Source organism: Anabrus simplex, chromosome 1 (genome assembly GCF_040414725.1).
Source record: "Anabrus simplex isolate iqAnaSimp1 chromosome 1, ASM4041472v1, whole genome shotgun sequence".
Lineage (NCBI taxonomy): Eukaryota > Metazoa > Arthropoda > Insecta > Orthoptera > Tettigoniidae > Anabrus > Anabrus simplex.
The window spans coordinates 1150190620-1150206239 of NC_090265.1; the positions used below are offsets into that span (position 1 = coordinate 1150190620).

At 41.7% G+C, this 15620-nt stretch overlaps 1 protein-coding gene across 4 annotated transcripts in view; it reads left to right on the forward strand.

Annotated features, from left to right (window-relative positions):
* Positions 1–15620, forward strand: part of LOC136858116 (ATP-binding cassette sub-family G member 8) — a 312642-nt gene that overhangs the window by 188549 nt on the left and 108473 nt on the right. For all 4 annotated transcript variants that reach the window (XM_067137421.2, XM_067137423.2, XM_067137422.2 and 1 more), the window contains exon 2: positions 5442–5625. In XM_067137421.2, the coding sequence (XP_066993522.2) occupies positions 5444–5625 (182 nt within the window). In that variant the 5' untranslated portion in view covers positions 5442–5443. The remainder of the gene's footprint in view (positions 1–5441; positions 5626–15620) is intronic.

The window sequence follows — 15620 nt, forward strand, 5'->3', positions numbered from 1 at the left end:
CTGGTCAGCATAGTAGGTCAGACCACCTGGGCGAGGTACTGGTCATCCTCCCCAGTTTATCCCCTGACCCAATGTCTCACGCTCCAGGACACTGCCCTTAAGGTGGTAGAGGTGGGATCCATCGCTGATCGCTGAGTCCGAGGAAAAAACCAACCGTGGAGGGTAAACAGATTAAGAAGAAGATTGAACTCTGATGTAATTTACCGTAGAAGTGTTTGTTATTAGTATTCTAGCTGTTGTAAAATGAGTTTAAAGGGAGGTGAGTAGATTCAACCAAAGGTTGTATTTGGCGTAATATTATTTTTTTAAACTTGATATTTCACAATATTCAGTTAGCCGGGACTCGCGTGGAAAGATAACTTTTGGCGGAAACCAAAACTATTTGTACATTTTTTATTTGAACCGTGTACACCTTTGTAGTTCCATTTAAACTGAAACATGAATTAATCAATCGGTCATCATCTTCAAACCCGTTTTGGACTGTCATAGAAACTTCGTAACTGTTTTTATGGTAATTAAGCACAAAGAAAGGACGGATATATGCGAGGACGGTGTTCTTGAACGACCCCGATTTATAAGTCCCGAGCCAAATATTCCCAGGCGATGTGGTGATAATACACACACCTCCAAGGCCGAGGTCTTGACCGCGAACCATGACAGAACAAGGATTTCAACTCATGACCACCTCTGGAGTCGCATGAGTACTCCACCCATGTATCGTAAATAATATAATCGTTTATTCCTCTTAAATTTCACTAACTTAACTACTGATGAATTCTCCACAGTTACTGTAAGTTAATATGGTTATAATTTGTAACAGCTTGGTTCTTGAGGGTTTAGCTCGAAACATATGGAGTCATAGTGTACTACACTCAAGAATTGATAACGCCCACTATTATCGGTGTTAAGAGAGACCAAAGTGAAGTAATAAAATATGGCAAGATCAGTAAATAAATAAATACATAAATAAAAACACAGGTACATATCTCCTACCGTAAAAGCCTAGTACTGGGCTGATAATAGCATTGCTTTGTTTCTTAAAACAATATTATGTTTATCATTCAAGATTCAGCATCCACAATATGGCATGTAGGTTAGCTATCTATCCATATCTATCGAATTCAGTCCTTCCGTGCTACAGGTTAAGGCAGATTTTGAGGATAGTAGAAGGGAAGGAGGAGGGTAAAGAGAACGTGGTAATTTTCCATGTTTGTACCAACAACGTAAAGCAAGCACTATAGGTACTAACATAGTTGGGACCGGGCGAGTTGGCCGTGCGGTTAGGGGCGCGTGGCTGTGTGCTTGCATCCTGGAGATAGTGGGTTCGAATCCCACTGTCGGCAGCCCTGAAGATGGTTTGCAGTGGTTTCCCATTTTCACACCAGGCAAATGCTGGGGCTGTACCTTAATTAAGGCCACGGCCGGTTTCTTCCAACTCCTAGGCCTTTCCTATCCTATCGTCATAAGACCTATCTGTGTCGGTGCGAAGTAAAGCCACTAGAAAAAAAAGCATAGTTGGGATGTGTGAGATCTGGTTAATGCAGCACGGGAGAAGCTTAAGCGAGCGGAGATTGTTATCAGTGGAATGCTAACTAGGTGATCGGGGATTTAAATGAGACTATTGAGTGGGTATGTAGGAAGCTGGGAGGGAGATTTGTAGATCCTAATGGGTGGTTAAGAGATAAGGATCTACGCTCAAATGGCCTTCACTTGAACCGATACCTAGAAGCTAGAGTTCCTGGATAAGGTTAAGGCATTGTTAATTTATTATAGACCATTCTTTTAAATACACGTCGTAAATAAGATAAGCTTTTGAAATTAAATACATAAATACATCACAAGAAATTTAAGAGTTTGTCACCTTTCGTTAGTGTGTTCAGGACTTTGTTCTCAATTGTAGTTCACATTCAGTCATGTTTCTTCATAGATAAGTAAATGAAACGTGGTCGTAGTAACTACTGTATTTAATACTCCGAGTTCGAAATGCTGTTATTAATTCTGTGATTTGCTCGGCCTTCTGCTATTTTCCAAAGGCAAAGTAGAAGGAGAAGGATGTGCACAAGCCTAACAGGTGTGTATCGAGGTATGTGAGGGCAAACCACTTCTGTACAAGTTATTTCGAAAGTAGAGTGGAACGTCAATTACCTGTATTCGTAGTGTCACAGACTGTCCAAGAAGGAACGTTCTTCTTCCTTTGGTATTTTAAACCACTTCCTCTACACGCCATTATTTTAGTTCTGTACTTGTTTCATTTGCTTTCTTTCTTTCTTTCTTTCTTTCTTTCTTTCTTTCTTTCTTTCTTTCTTTCTTTCTTTCTTTTTCATACCAGTCTTTGTACGATCTTCTGAGATACCGGATATTGTATCTACCCAAGAGGTTGCTTAACGTATCAGTGAACACCTTATACCAGGGTTTTACAGTCTTGGACATGCGGCGAGTCCCTACCATTCTGTGCCACGTGGTCGACTCCTATTTCATTTGGGAACGCCATGTTCTTTACGTTTGATGTAATAGATCCAGCAGCAAGCAGGCGCCACGGAAGAGGCGTACTACAGTGTGTTTGGCGCCCGCCTCAAGTTTAAGGCAGTTTAGTGCTGGGGGTTGAGGGGCTGCATCTTACTCGGCTCCGAGGTGCAAAGTTTTATAACATCCCAGATGGCTCCGTCCATTACCAAAACAAATACCCTCCCATTTTTTGTGGATTTACGACTGCCTACCGGAAGTTGGTAGGTATGGTAAAAATGTTGTTATGGTAGTATGAACTAGTTGTCATAATTTAACATTAAACCGGGTTTTCTTACACTGTTCTTTATGAAACTGCTAAACAGGGATTTTTTGCTACTGTATTTGCTTTACGTCGCACCGACACAGATAAGTCTTATGGCGATGATGGGATAGGAAAGGCCTAGGAGTGTGAAGGAAGCGGCCGTGGCCTTCATTAAGGTACAGCCCCGGCATTTGCCTGGTGTGAAAATGGAAAACCACGGAAAACCATCTTCAGGGCTGCCGACAGTGGGGCTCGAACCCACTATCTCCCGATTACTGAATACTGGCCGCACTTAAGCGACTGCACCTATCGAGCTCGGTCATTCTTCTTTTCAGCATCTGGAAGTCTCCGAACCCTTACCTTTTCCTAAAAAAAAAAAAAAGAAAGGACATGATGAAGAGGTGGGTGGGTAGGGTGGGGGCTGGGGGGAGGAGTACTTAACACTTGAAAACCTTGAATGAATGAAAGTTTGGAATTTATGATAAAACCAAGGAAATGCATACGTGCAGTAATGTTACAAGGCAGTTGAAACATGATTTTATAGTACAAAGCTTAGGATTTTGCTCAAGTCTAGTCGAAAAGAAGAAAAAAGGAGAACAGAAATGTATTTGTTGTTCGTATTATTTCATTTGTACAAGTCAGGACCTATATTTTCGTGGAAACTGAAAATGTTTTGTCTTAAAATTAGGAGCATACGACATTACGTGATGGACTGGTAAAAATAAACTTTCCTCTACTAATGACAAGTTTTTTGAAAAAAAAAAAGAAGGAAAAATTATTACAAATTTGAGTCCGTTTATCGGGATAAGTTTAAATTCTTCTTCTCCGCTTGACTGCAGCGGATGTCCAAGCTTCACGTGTATCAATTTGATCACTGCCACATCCGTCAAAAGTGGAGAGTAGTGACGGGAGAGCGAACGTAAACGACGTGAGTGGTTAAGTGGAGCTGCGTAACTTACGGTTAGCGCATGCAGCCCTAAGATGTCAAGACCCCATATTCCGAGCGCGCACCCTCCTTTCGCTCCGCCCCTCCTCCCGTTCCACCTACGTCAAAATGTCATATGACCTTTTAAATCGCAAATTTTGTCAACTTTTCGTATTTCTAGGCATTATTTCCCAAATATGAACACAAAAAGATTTGTTTTAAATCCCATTTTTTTTTTTCAGAATGTACTGTAGGTGGTTGCGGAGGGAATTTTTGGTGGGAAGTGAACAATTCGGATTCAGTGACCGATGAAACATAAAGTAAGAAAATTTCCAGAACTACCATGAATTTTTCCGGGTAAGGTTCCTATATGGTCTATTGCCTGGACTCTTCTGTCATGGAATTTCTAAAGAAGATTTTTTTACTCGTTTTATTATTGGAAAACATAGGTCAGTTTCGTAAGTTGACATTGGTATGGTGATTAGTAATTTCCAAGTTTAACAGTTTCTTGAAAGGTATTACCTAGTTCATATTCAGAGATTAGAAGTAGAAATGGCACTTCGGAATCTGATCTTCATTCCGGCCTAGCATATGACACATGAAGCTCACTCTCTAACCTCCGTTGTTCTAAAAAGGGACATGCATTAATCATTTCACTGAGGTACATATCAGGGAAATTGTCCTTGTAACAGTTGAACTGCTGTACATTTCCAGGTTTGCTGAAACCAAGTGTCCCGTAAACTGAAATCTTAGTTTGATTTCCGATATGAGTGTCGCATATTTCCAAAGCTTTCCTCTTTTTGGTACCTGATAAAGCGGCTATCCGTCGTATTTTACGAGGTGCTATGCAATCCTCCAAGTGCTGTAAATTGTGCTGAAGCTTTACGGGATCATTATTTCTCTTTTGCAATTATTGATAGAAAGTGAAATCAACGTGCGGCATTATTTTGTTGAAAAACGTTAACCAAAAGACAAATTATTTTCACTGATTACTATTTTGTTGGATGAACCTATGTCGACGAATGTCTTTCTTCAGCTCCCCAAATATGTGAAAATCACATGGGGAGAGTTCTGGTCTGTTGCGAGATATTGTTGAGGAATTTCCCGCCCAAATCTCTGAAGCGTAATCCTCACGAGCTGGCAGTGTGGGGGTGAGCGTAATGGTGTTCGATAACATGCCCGGATATTTTCACTTTATGTTGCACCTCAGTTTCTGTAACGTGTCTTCATAACACAGAGCTCCCGTCATGTTCGAGCTGAAGAAAGACATTCGCGGACATCGGTTTACGTTGGAGGACGGTGTGTGTGACTGGGTACAGCCCGCCAGGTTTCACAAGAATGGGAGTGAACTTCTCGTCACCCAGTTGGATAATAATGTCTTAACTGTGCTTTTGAGGTTCGAAATATTCTACTATACATTTTGGCAGGTGACCCGTTTTTATTTGACCGCCTTTTAATGTTTACGTAGATTGATTCTTTTCTGGATTCCATTTGCTGCACCACTCATTACATTTGCGCCACCAAAACGTTGTGCTACAAGATTCTGTACTATCACTACCCAGTATTGCTTGTAATTATTTTGTAATACACTCTGATAGTATTTTATGCCGGCCCCGTGGTGTCTTACCCGGAGGCCACGGGTTCGATTCCCGACCAGGCCAGGGTTTTTTGCCTGGATCTGAGGGCTGGTACTCCTTCACTAAGCTTACTTAAACTGAAAATGTAAATCAGATGTCTGTTTTGTTTCAGAGATGGAGCGGCGCTACTCCGTGCCTCCCCCTGCACCCGGCAGTGAGCCGAGCCCCCACCCTCACCCCCACCCCCATCCGCACCCACACCCACACCCACACCCCAACCCTCATCAACACCCCCGAGTCCTCCCGCCGCTGGGACCATCAGCTTCGGAGGACCTGCACGCTTGGTCTATATACAGGTAGGTTTACCAACATATGTCTCAATATTAGGCTTATTCGCCAGTAGTCAGCACAAAAGAAAAGGAACGCATTACTCATGACAGTACAGTATACGGGTTTGTAAAGGTATCTTGTATCAGTGTTGATGAGATAATACATAGATTGTAACTTTTAACAGTGGCAACTATTTATATACTTCAAAGACAAAAGTGATACCTGTGTGAAACATTTACAGTCCTTCGATGTAGTCACCAGCATTGTTTGCAACTCGTTGCCAGCAATACGGAAGTCGTAGGATCCCTGCAGTTGCACCTGTTCTATTTATGTTTCTGATGGAACCATCCATTGCCTGCAGAATCTCTGGAACAGTCAGGAAGCGAATGCCAGAGGCTTAAGTCCGGTGAATATGGTGGATGGAAAAACACTTCCCAACCCCAGCGTCATCCTAGCACATTTAGTACTGTAAGGATAGACTGTAACGCATAGTATTTCTGTAATTTTGTGGAGCATCATCTGAAATCAGCGTTGCGAAGAAAGCGAATAGAACAAGAGTCGACCTAGCGAGTGAAGTAGGACAGTTCTAAGTGCGGACCCTAGTAAATGGATCAATGCCAGACTCCGCTACGGACTGTGTGGTTGAAAACCACGCTTACGATAGATAGGCGATATTGCGGATGTATTCTTATGGCCCCCCACCCACAAGGTGGTATGTAAGGAGGCGTATAAGAATGCTTACATATTTATGGTTCGATATGAGCTCTGCACGTCGTGTTTCTTTCTCTCTTGCTGTATATTTTCTTCTTCGTCTGCTGGGAAAACATCAAAGTTGCAAATGTCAGGCTTGATTTATTGTCAGCACGACCCCGTTTATTCGCACAACTCGAGGGAAGAGTGTTCGAATTTCTTGGGGATCTTAAACAAATTCCAAATACAAATACAGGATGAGTCTCTCCTCTAAATCAAAACGCAGGAAGGATGACTGGTTCGTTGAGGAGGAGGATAGTAGGCCAATAAGTATGATTCGATACTCTGCAGCTGTTAGGAGGAGAACGCGCATCCTGTTGCTTGCCGGCGGAACTAACTTCGAGTAACTACTGTGACGTATTTCTTCGCCCAGCCCAGCGTACTCATCAACAGTGCAGTACGAAAAGGTCTCGTACACATCCACTATTCACATTTGTGGATGGTTCATGTTTGTGGGTTACTGTAGTCACGTCCTAGTTCGTGAACCATGGGCAACGGCTGAGTGGCCTAGTAAGTGGTCCTGAGAGTCGGGATACCAGTTGCTTTGGAATGGGAGTGGGCATCTCGGACATATTCTGAGTCGTGGCCCTCCTTGTGCTCAGGCGGCCAGGACTGCACAATTCACCGGTGGTCCATAACCCGTTAGAGGAGAGATCCTCACTTGGACTATGTGCAAGTAGGGCAGCATCCTGCTTCATGAATTTACCGAGCTCAGAACACTTTAAGCAAGCCTCGGACCTATGGGAGTAATGGAGTCCCACTCCCGTTTGACAGGCGAGGGACTCCTTGGAAACAACTTGGCGAACAAAATGGAATTCGATGGGGAGCTATCAATATTAATGGGGCTTATGGAAGAAAGAACGTAGAACTTGCTGAGTCAGCAAAGAGGATGCATCTGGATGTGCTAGGAGTAAGTGATATTCGGCTAAGGGGAGATAAGGAGGAAGAGATAGGAGATTATAAAGTGTACTTGACGGGTGTTAGAAAGGGAAGGGCAGAGTCTGGGGTAGGGCTCTTTATCAGGAATACCATTGCACGCAACATAGTTCCTGTTAGGCAAGTAAGTGAGCGAATGATGTGGGTAGATTTGTCAGTGGGAGGAATTAGGACAATAATTGTGTCCGTGTATTCACCATGTGAGGGTGCAGATGAGGATGAAGTTGACAAGTTTTATGAAGCATTGAGTGACATCGTGGTCAGGGTCAACAGCAAGGATAGAATAGTGCTAATGGGCGATTTCAATACGAGAGTTGGGAATAGAACTGAAGGATACGAAAGGGTGATTGGTAAATGTGGGGAAGATATGGAAGCTAATGGGAATGGGAAGCGTTTGCTGGACTTCTGTGCTAGTATGGGTTTAGCTGTTAAAAATACATTCTTCAAGCATAAGGCTATTCACCGCTACACATGGGAGGCTAGGGGTACCAGATCCATAATAGACTATATCTTAACAGACTTTGAATTCAGGAAATCTTTTAGGAATGTACGAGTTTTTCGGGGATTTTTCGATGATACAGACCATTATCTGATCTGTAGTGAACTAAGTATCTCTAGGCCTAGGGTAGACAAAGTGAAATCTGTCTGCAAACGAATAAGGGTAGAAAATCTCCAGGATGAGGAAATTAGACAGAAGTACATGGATATGATTAGTGAGAAGTTTCGAACAGTAGACAGTAAGCAGGTTCAGGATATAGAAAGTGAATGGGTGGCATACAGGGATGCTGTAGTAGAAACAGCAAGGGAATGCCTAGGAACAACTGTGTGTAAAGATGGGAAAAGGCGAACATCTTGGTGGAATGATGAAGTGAGAGCAGCCTGTAAACGTAAAAAGAAGGCTTATCAGAAATGGCTCCAAACAAGGGCCGAGGCAGACAGGGATTGGTACGTAGATGAAAGAAACAGAGCGAAACAAATAGTTGTTGAATCCAAAAAGAAGTCATGGGAAGATTTTGGTAATAACCTGGAAAAGCTAGGTCAAGCAGCAGGGAAACCTTTCTGGACAGTAATAAAGAATCTTAGGAAGGGAGGGAAAAAGGAAATGAACAGTGTTTTGAGTAATTCAGGTGAACTCATAACAGATCCCAGGGAATCACTGGAGAGGTGGAGGGAATATTTTGAACATCTTCTCAATATAAAAGGAAATCATCATGGTGGTGTTGCAAACAGTCAAGCTCATGGGGAGAAGGAAAATGATGTTGGTGAAATTATGCTTGAGGAAGTGGAAAGGATAGTAAATAAACTCCATTGTCATAAGGCAGCAGGAATAGATGAAATTAGACCTGAAATGGTGAAGTATAGTGGGAAGGCAGGGATGAAATGGCTTCATAGAGTAGTCAAATTAGCGTGGAGTGTTGGTAAGGTACCTTCAGATTGGACAAAAGCAGTAATTGCACCTATCTATAAGCAAGGGAACAGGAAGGTTTGCAACAACTATCGAGGTATCTCATTGATTAGTATACCAGGCAAAGTATTCACAGGCATCTTGGAAGGGAGGGTGCGATCAGTCTTTGAGAGGAAGTTGGATGAAAACCAGTGTGGTTTCAGACCACAGAGAGGCTGTCAGGATCAGATTTTCAGTATGCGCCAGGTAATTGAAAAATGCTACGAGAGGAATAGGCAGTTGTGTTTATGTTTCGTAGATCTAGAGAAAGCATATGACAGGGTACCGAGGGAAAAGATGTTCGCTATACTGGGGGACTATGGAATTAAAGGTAGATTATTAAAATCAATCAAAGGCATTTATGTTGACAATTGGGCTTCAGTGAGAATTGATGGTAGAATGAGTTCTTGATTCAGGGTACTTACAGGAGTTAGACAAGGCTGTAATCTTTCACCTTTGCTGTTTGTAGTTTACATGGATCATATGCTGAAAGGTATAAAATGGCAGGGAGGGATTCACTTAGGTGGAAATGTAGTAAGCAGCCTGGCCTATGCTGACGACTTGGTCTTAATGGCAGACTGTGCCGAAAGCCTGCAGTCTAACATCTTGGAACTTGAAAATAGGTGCAATGAGTATGGTATGAAAATTAGCCTCTCGAAGACTAAATTGATGTCAGTAGGTAAGAAATCCAACAGAATTGAATGTCAGATTGGTGATACAAAGCTAGAACAGGTCGATAATTTCAAGTATTTAGGTTGTGTGTTTTCCCAGGATGGTAATATAGTAAGTGAGATTGAATCAAGGTGTAGTAAAGCTAATGCAGTGAGCTCGCAGTTGCGATCAGCAGTATTCTGTAAGAAGGAAGTCAGCTCCCAGACAAAACTATCTTTACATCGGTCTGTTTTCAGACCAACTTTGTTTTATGGGAGCGAAAGCTGGGTGGACTCTGGATATCTTATTCATAAGTTAGAAGTAACAGACATGAAAGTAGCAAGAATGATTGCTGGTACAAACAGGTGGGAACAATGGCAGGAGGGAACTCGGAATGAGGAGATAAAGGCTAATTTAGGAATACAGCCTTGTCTAACTCCTGTAAGTACCCTGAACCAAGAACTCATTCTACCATCAATTCTCACTGAAGCCCAATTGTCAACATAAATGCCTTTGATTGATTTTAATAATCTACCTTTAATTCCATAGTCCCCCAGTATAGCGAACATCTATTCCCTCGGTACCCTGTCATATGCTTTCTCTAGATCTACGAAACATAAACACAACTGCCTATTCCTCTCGTAGCATTTTTCAATTACCTGGCGCATACTGAAAATCTGATCCTGACAGCCTCTCTGTGGTCTGAAACCACACTGGTTTTCATCCAACTTCCTCTCAAAGACTGATCGCACCCTCCCTTCCAAGATGCCTGTGAATACTTTTTCCTGGTATACTAATCAATGAGATACCTCGATAGTTGTTGCAAACCTTCCTGTTCCCTTGCTTATAGATAGGTGCAATTACTGCTTTTGTCCAATCTGAAGGTACCTTACCAGCACTCCACGCTAATTTGACTACTCTATGAAGCCATTTCATCCCTGCCTTCCCACTATACTTCACCATTTCAGGTCTAATTTCATCTATTCCTGCTGCCTTATGACAATGGAGTTTATTTACTATCCTTTCCACTTCCTCAAGCATAATTTCACCAACATCATTTTCCTTGACTGTTTGCAACACCACCATGATGATTTCCTTTTATATTGAGAAGATGTTCAAAATATTCCCTCCACCTCTCCAGTGATTCCCTGGGATCTGTTATGAGTTCACCTGAATTACTCAAAACACTGTTCATTTCCTTTTTCCCTCCCTTCCTAAGATTCTTTATTACTGTCCCTTTCTTGTGTAGTGGACGGATTAGTGCACATTTCCAATCTTCAGGGATTATTATTATTATTATTATTATTATTATTATTATTATTATTATTATTATTATTATTGAAGTGAATAATCTAATATTTGCTCCGTCATCAGTTCTGAAAAAAAGAACTATGATCTTAGTAGCACAGCCAATGGTACCCACATTTCTGGTCATTATTTATTTATCAATGACGAAACATGGTGATGTGACCTACTTGGAAGTACGGAGTGGGGCTTCCAGGACAGTGTCAAAACGAAGCACCATGTTTAGCTATTTTATTTCTGGAAACTTCTCTGACACAGTAAGCACTTCCTGTTGCAATTGTTCACTCTTGACTACTATTATCTGTGCACTTTTTAGCGATAGATTTACCCCCAAGTGCTGAAGCGGTCGACCTCAGCAATCTTCGAGATTCATACTGGCAACCTTTGAAACACAAACTATGAATCGCTGTGCGACATCTGGCGTACACTTTTCGTACTAGTACTGTTGTTATTTACACAGCAAAGCCAAACTATAGAATTCACTCTAGGAAGAAGATTCTCATCGAAAAATGTTATATAATATGTGTGTGTGACAGAGTTATTGGCTTAAGATAACAAAGGTTTAGAAAATTCATATCGATCGATCATCAATTCACATTTCATTTCCATTCAGTTAGCTGTACTAACGGAATCGGAAGAGCGCCTTGCTTACTCCCCAAACCCGTACCCAAATCTATCGCTAAAAAGTGCGCATACTATACTTCAGTAATCTTCGTTTCACGACGTAAGAACCTTACCCTCATACCACTACTATAGTACTGTACTCATCACTCATCACATAAGGCTGTGCACTAAAGGGAAAATATCGCCACCAACGAGCTACGTCGTTAAGTTTACGGTTACGTTTGCATTGTGAACGAGGCCTTAGTGTATAGGCTTACGTGCCAGAGAGTATACAAAGTGACAGGGAAATCAATTCCAACTGGTGCCACGTACCGTCATCAGTTCTGAAAAACAACCATTGTCTCTTTTTCCCCCAGTGACTCCTTATGCTTACTCTAGGACAGTACTACAGCAACTGAAGACCTCTGTAACAGGACTAACGACCCCAGAGGCAACAGGTAGAAAAGTGACAACATTGATTTCCGGGGGTTCGGCTTGCGATTTCTTTGTCGGTCCCTTTGCTAATTGATGTCGCGCGCCAGTCAGATTTATGGCTTCTTGTCAGGCAGGGTTCTTACGTCGTGAAACGATTAATACCTCATGTTCATATGAAGAGCACACCATGAGACGATTATTTTTTGTATATGCACCGTAGCCATTCACCAGACGAGGAGATCTCACTTAGCGAACAGAAGGAATGCTGGGGGATAGCAAAAACAATATGATCCCCAACATACATTTGGTCAACCGCATCGAGTTACACGAGTTTGAATGTGGTGCCACACTATATCCTTCATTTGACAATACATCATGCCGCTGTCCGATATCTACTTCTCATAATATTTAAAAATTATATGAACTGATATTTTTTAAAAAAATTTGATGGTTTTAACATGGCCAAAAACACTTGGATGCTTTGCCTTTAGTATAGGGCAGTTCTACGCCGACGAGACTTTAAACCGGGCGAGTTGGCCGTTCGGTTAGGGGCACGCAGCTGTGAACTTACATTCGGCAGCCCCCACTGTCGGCAGCCCTGAAGATGGTTTTCCGTGGTTTCCCATTTCACACCAGGCTGTACCTTAATTTTTTTGCTAGGGGCTTTACGTCGCACCGACACAGATAGGTCTTATGGCGACGAAGGGATAGGAAAGGCCTAAGAGTTGGAAGGAAGCGGTCGTGGCCTTAATTAAGGTACAGCCCCAGCATTTGCCTGGTGTGAAAATGGGAAACCACGGAAAACCATCTTCAGGACTGCCGATAGTGGGATTCGAACCTACTATCTCCCGGATGCAAGCTCACAGCCACGCGCCTCTACGCGCACGGCCAACTATGTACCTTAATTAAGGCCACGGCTGCTTCCTTCCCACTCCTAACCCTTTCCTATCCTATCGTCGCCATAAGACCTATCTGTGTCGGTGCGACGTAAAGCAACTTGCAAAAAAAAAAAAAAAAAAAAAAAGTGCTACAAAAGTATGCTGCAAATACAATTGGGCATCCAGGCCTGCATCTGATGATGGTAAAGCAACAAGCAATTGTCAGTCCTCAGTAACACTCATAACATACATACATACATACATACATACATACATACATACATTATCATTATAGACTGTTATGCCTTTCAGCGTTCAGTCTGCAAGCCTCTGAGAATTTACTAAACGTCGCCACAATCCTCGATTTGCAACTAGTGTTGTGGCCTCATTTAGTTCTATACCTCTTATCTTTAATCGTTAGAAACAGAGTCTAACCAGCGTGCTGGCCTTTGGTTCAGAGGGCACCGGATTCGACCGGGTTGCATTGTCACTGTCAGTCAGTGTAATTTACTGTACGCTAACATTTTTTTCTATTAAACACACAGCTCGTCCTTAATAAATTTACATTGTTTATAAAATTATACTTATAATATCTCCTGTACTACTTACAAATATAGTCAACTGATATACAGTATGTGGAATTACTTCAAATGGTACTGTACAACTGGTATAAGATTAAAATTTACATTGCATTTATTTACTTTTTCTTTTCTTTACCCATTCTGGAACCTAAGTAGCTAACGACCTGCTGCGTCTTAACCAGAGCCCCTTTTACCACCACTTTTCAGAGTTCCTGAAGGGCCTTCACAGCTACCGTAGCGGTCCCAGGGCCCTCGAAGTCCCCACCGTACTTCACCCCTACAGGCAGACCCCTACTTTGGCTGTCCAAACTCCTTAGACCAGGGGATGGAATTAATTTATTCACACACATTTTTTATTTACATTAACCTACACTGGTCGAATGCCCTCTAACATTTCATTTATTTTCTCTGTTGCTGTTTATTCTCTTTTTGAATATCTGTACATATTTTGGAAAAGGATCAAACACTACCCCTGATAAACTGTTCCACTCCTTCACACCCTTCCCAATGAATGAAAATTTACCCCAATCGCTTGGGCTAAAATTCCTTCTAATTTTATATTTGTGGTCAATCCTGACAATATTATTATTTTCCAACTGAAGCCTCTCACGGATATCTCCCCATGCTTCTTCTCCTGTATAGGCTCTATATAATCCTATAAGTCTAGTTTTCTCCCTTCTCTTACTTAAAGTTTCCCACCCTAGTTCCTTTAACAGTTCTGATACACTACTCTTTCTCCTGAAATCCCCTGTTACAAATCTTGCTGCTTTCCTCTGCACACTATCTATTTCTTTTATTAGGTATTTTTGGTGAGGATCCCAAACACTGTTTGCATATTCCAATAATGGACGAACCATATTTAAGTAACTTTTCTCTTTTAATTCTTTGTTGCACCCTTTAAGTAGCCTCATTATGACATGTAACGATCTGTATGCTTTCCCAACAATGGCATCCACATGACCCTTCCAGTGCAAATTACTTTCAAATCTTACACCTCAGTATTTGCACTTGCCATCTTTTGGGATAACTACCCGATTCCAAAGTATATTCAAATTCAGTTTTAAAACTCCTGTTTGTAAATGTTGTAACAGTTGATTTGCCTCCATTAACCTTCATGTTATTCTCTTCAACCCATTGTTGGATACTCTCAAGGTCCCTTTGTAATTCTGAACAATCCTCAGTGGTATTTATTTCCCTATAAACAATTATGTCATCTGCATACAATCTTATTTTTGATATTTATTTATATTGTTCCCTAAATCATTTACATATATTAAGAAAAATAACGGACCGATTATACTACCCTGTGCAATTCCCTTCCAAACTTTCTCTTCCTGCGATACGTTAATTCCTAATTTGACTTTCTGAACCCTTGAATTTAGAAATAAATGTCGTATGGCTTTTAGTGCCGGGATATCCCAGGACGGGTTCGGCTCGCCAGGTGCAGGTCTTTCTATTTGACTCCCGTAGGCGACCTGCGCGTCGTGATGATGATGATGATGAAGACAACACATACACCCAGCCCCCGTGCCATTGGAATTAACCAATTTAAGTTAAAATCCCCGACCCGGCTGGGAATCGAACCCGGGACCCTCGAACCGAAGGCCAGTACGCTGACCGTTCAGCCAACGAGTCGGACCAATTTAGAAATGATTTTACCCAACGTGTAACCCTTACGTCCAATCCTATTCCCTCCAATTTCTTTAATAATATTCCATGTTCCACTCTATCAAAGGCTTTGGAAAGATCTATGGCTATGCAATCTAACTGGCCTCCTGAATCCAATTGATCTGATATGTCCTGCTGAAATCCCACCAGTTGTGCCTCACAAGAAAATTTCTTTCTAAATCCATACTGGCTCCTCATGAACCAATTTTTATCATCACATATCCCTCTGATGTACTTTGATATTAAACTCTCCAGTATTTTACAAACTGTACTGGTCAGGCTGATTGGTCTGTAGTTCTCTGGTTTCCTTTTATCACCCTTTCCTTTATAAATTGGTATTATTATAGATTCCTTCCATTCCTTTGGTATTACACTATTATTTATGACATAGTCAAAGAGAAATTTTAAATAAGGCACTATGTACCACCCCATTGTCTTTATCACCTCTCCAGTAATTTGATCACTTCCTGCTGCTTTTCCTTGCTGAATCAGTTGGATTTCTCTGAAAATATCTTCATTTGTGAATGAGAAGCTTCTTGTTTCCCTCTGTGTCTCTCCCTCTGTATCTTCTGTTTCGGTTTCCAACTCCTGACAATTATCTACTGAATCTCTGAATTCCCTACTAAAGAGGTTTGCTTTCTCAGTATCTGTTAAATAGTGTTCACCCCCTTCTCCCACCATTGGAGTAGAGTGGTTAGCTCTACGCCCGGCAGCCTTTGCCCCCAGGAGTTAACCTGGTACTCATATTTGGTGTAGGCTGAGTGAACCTC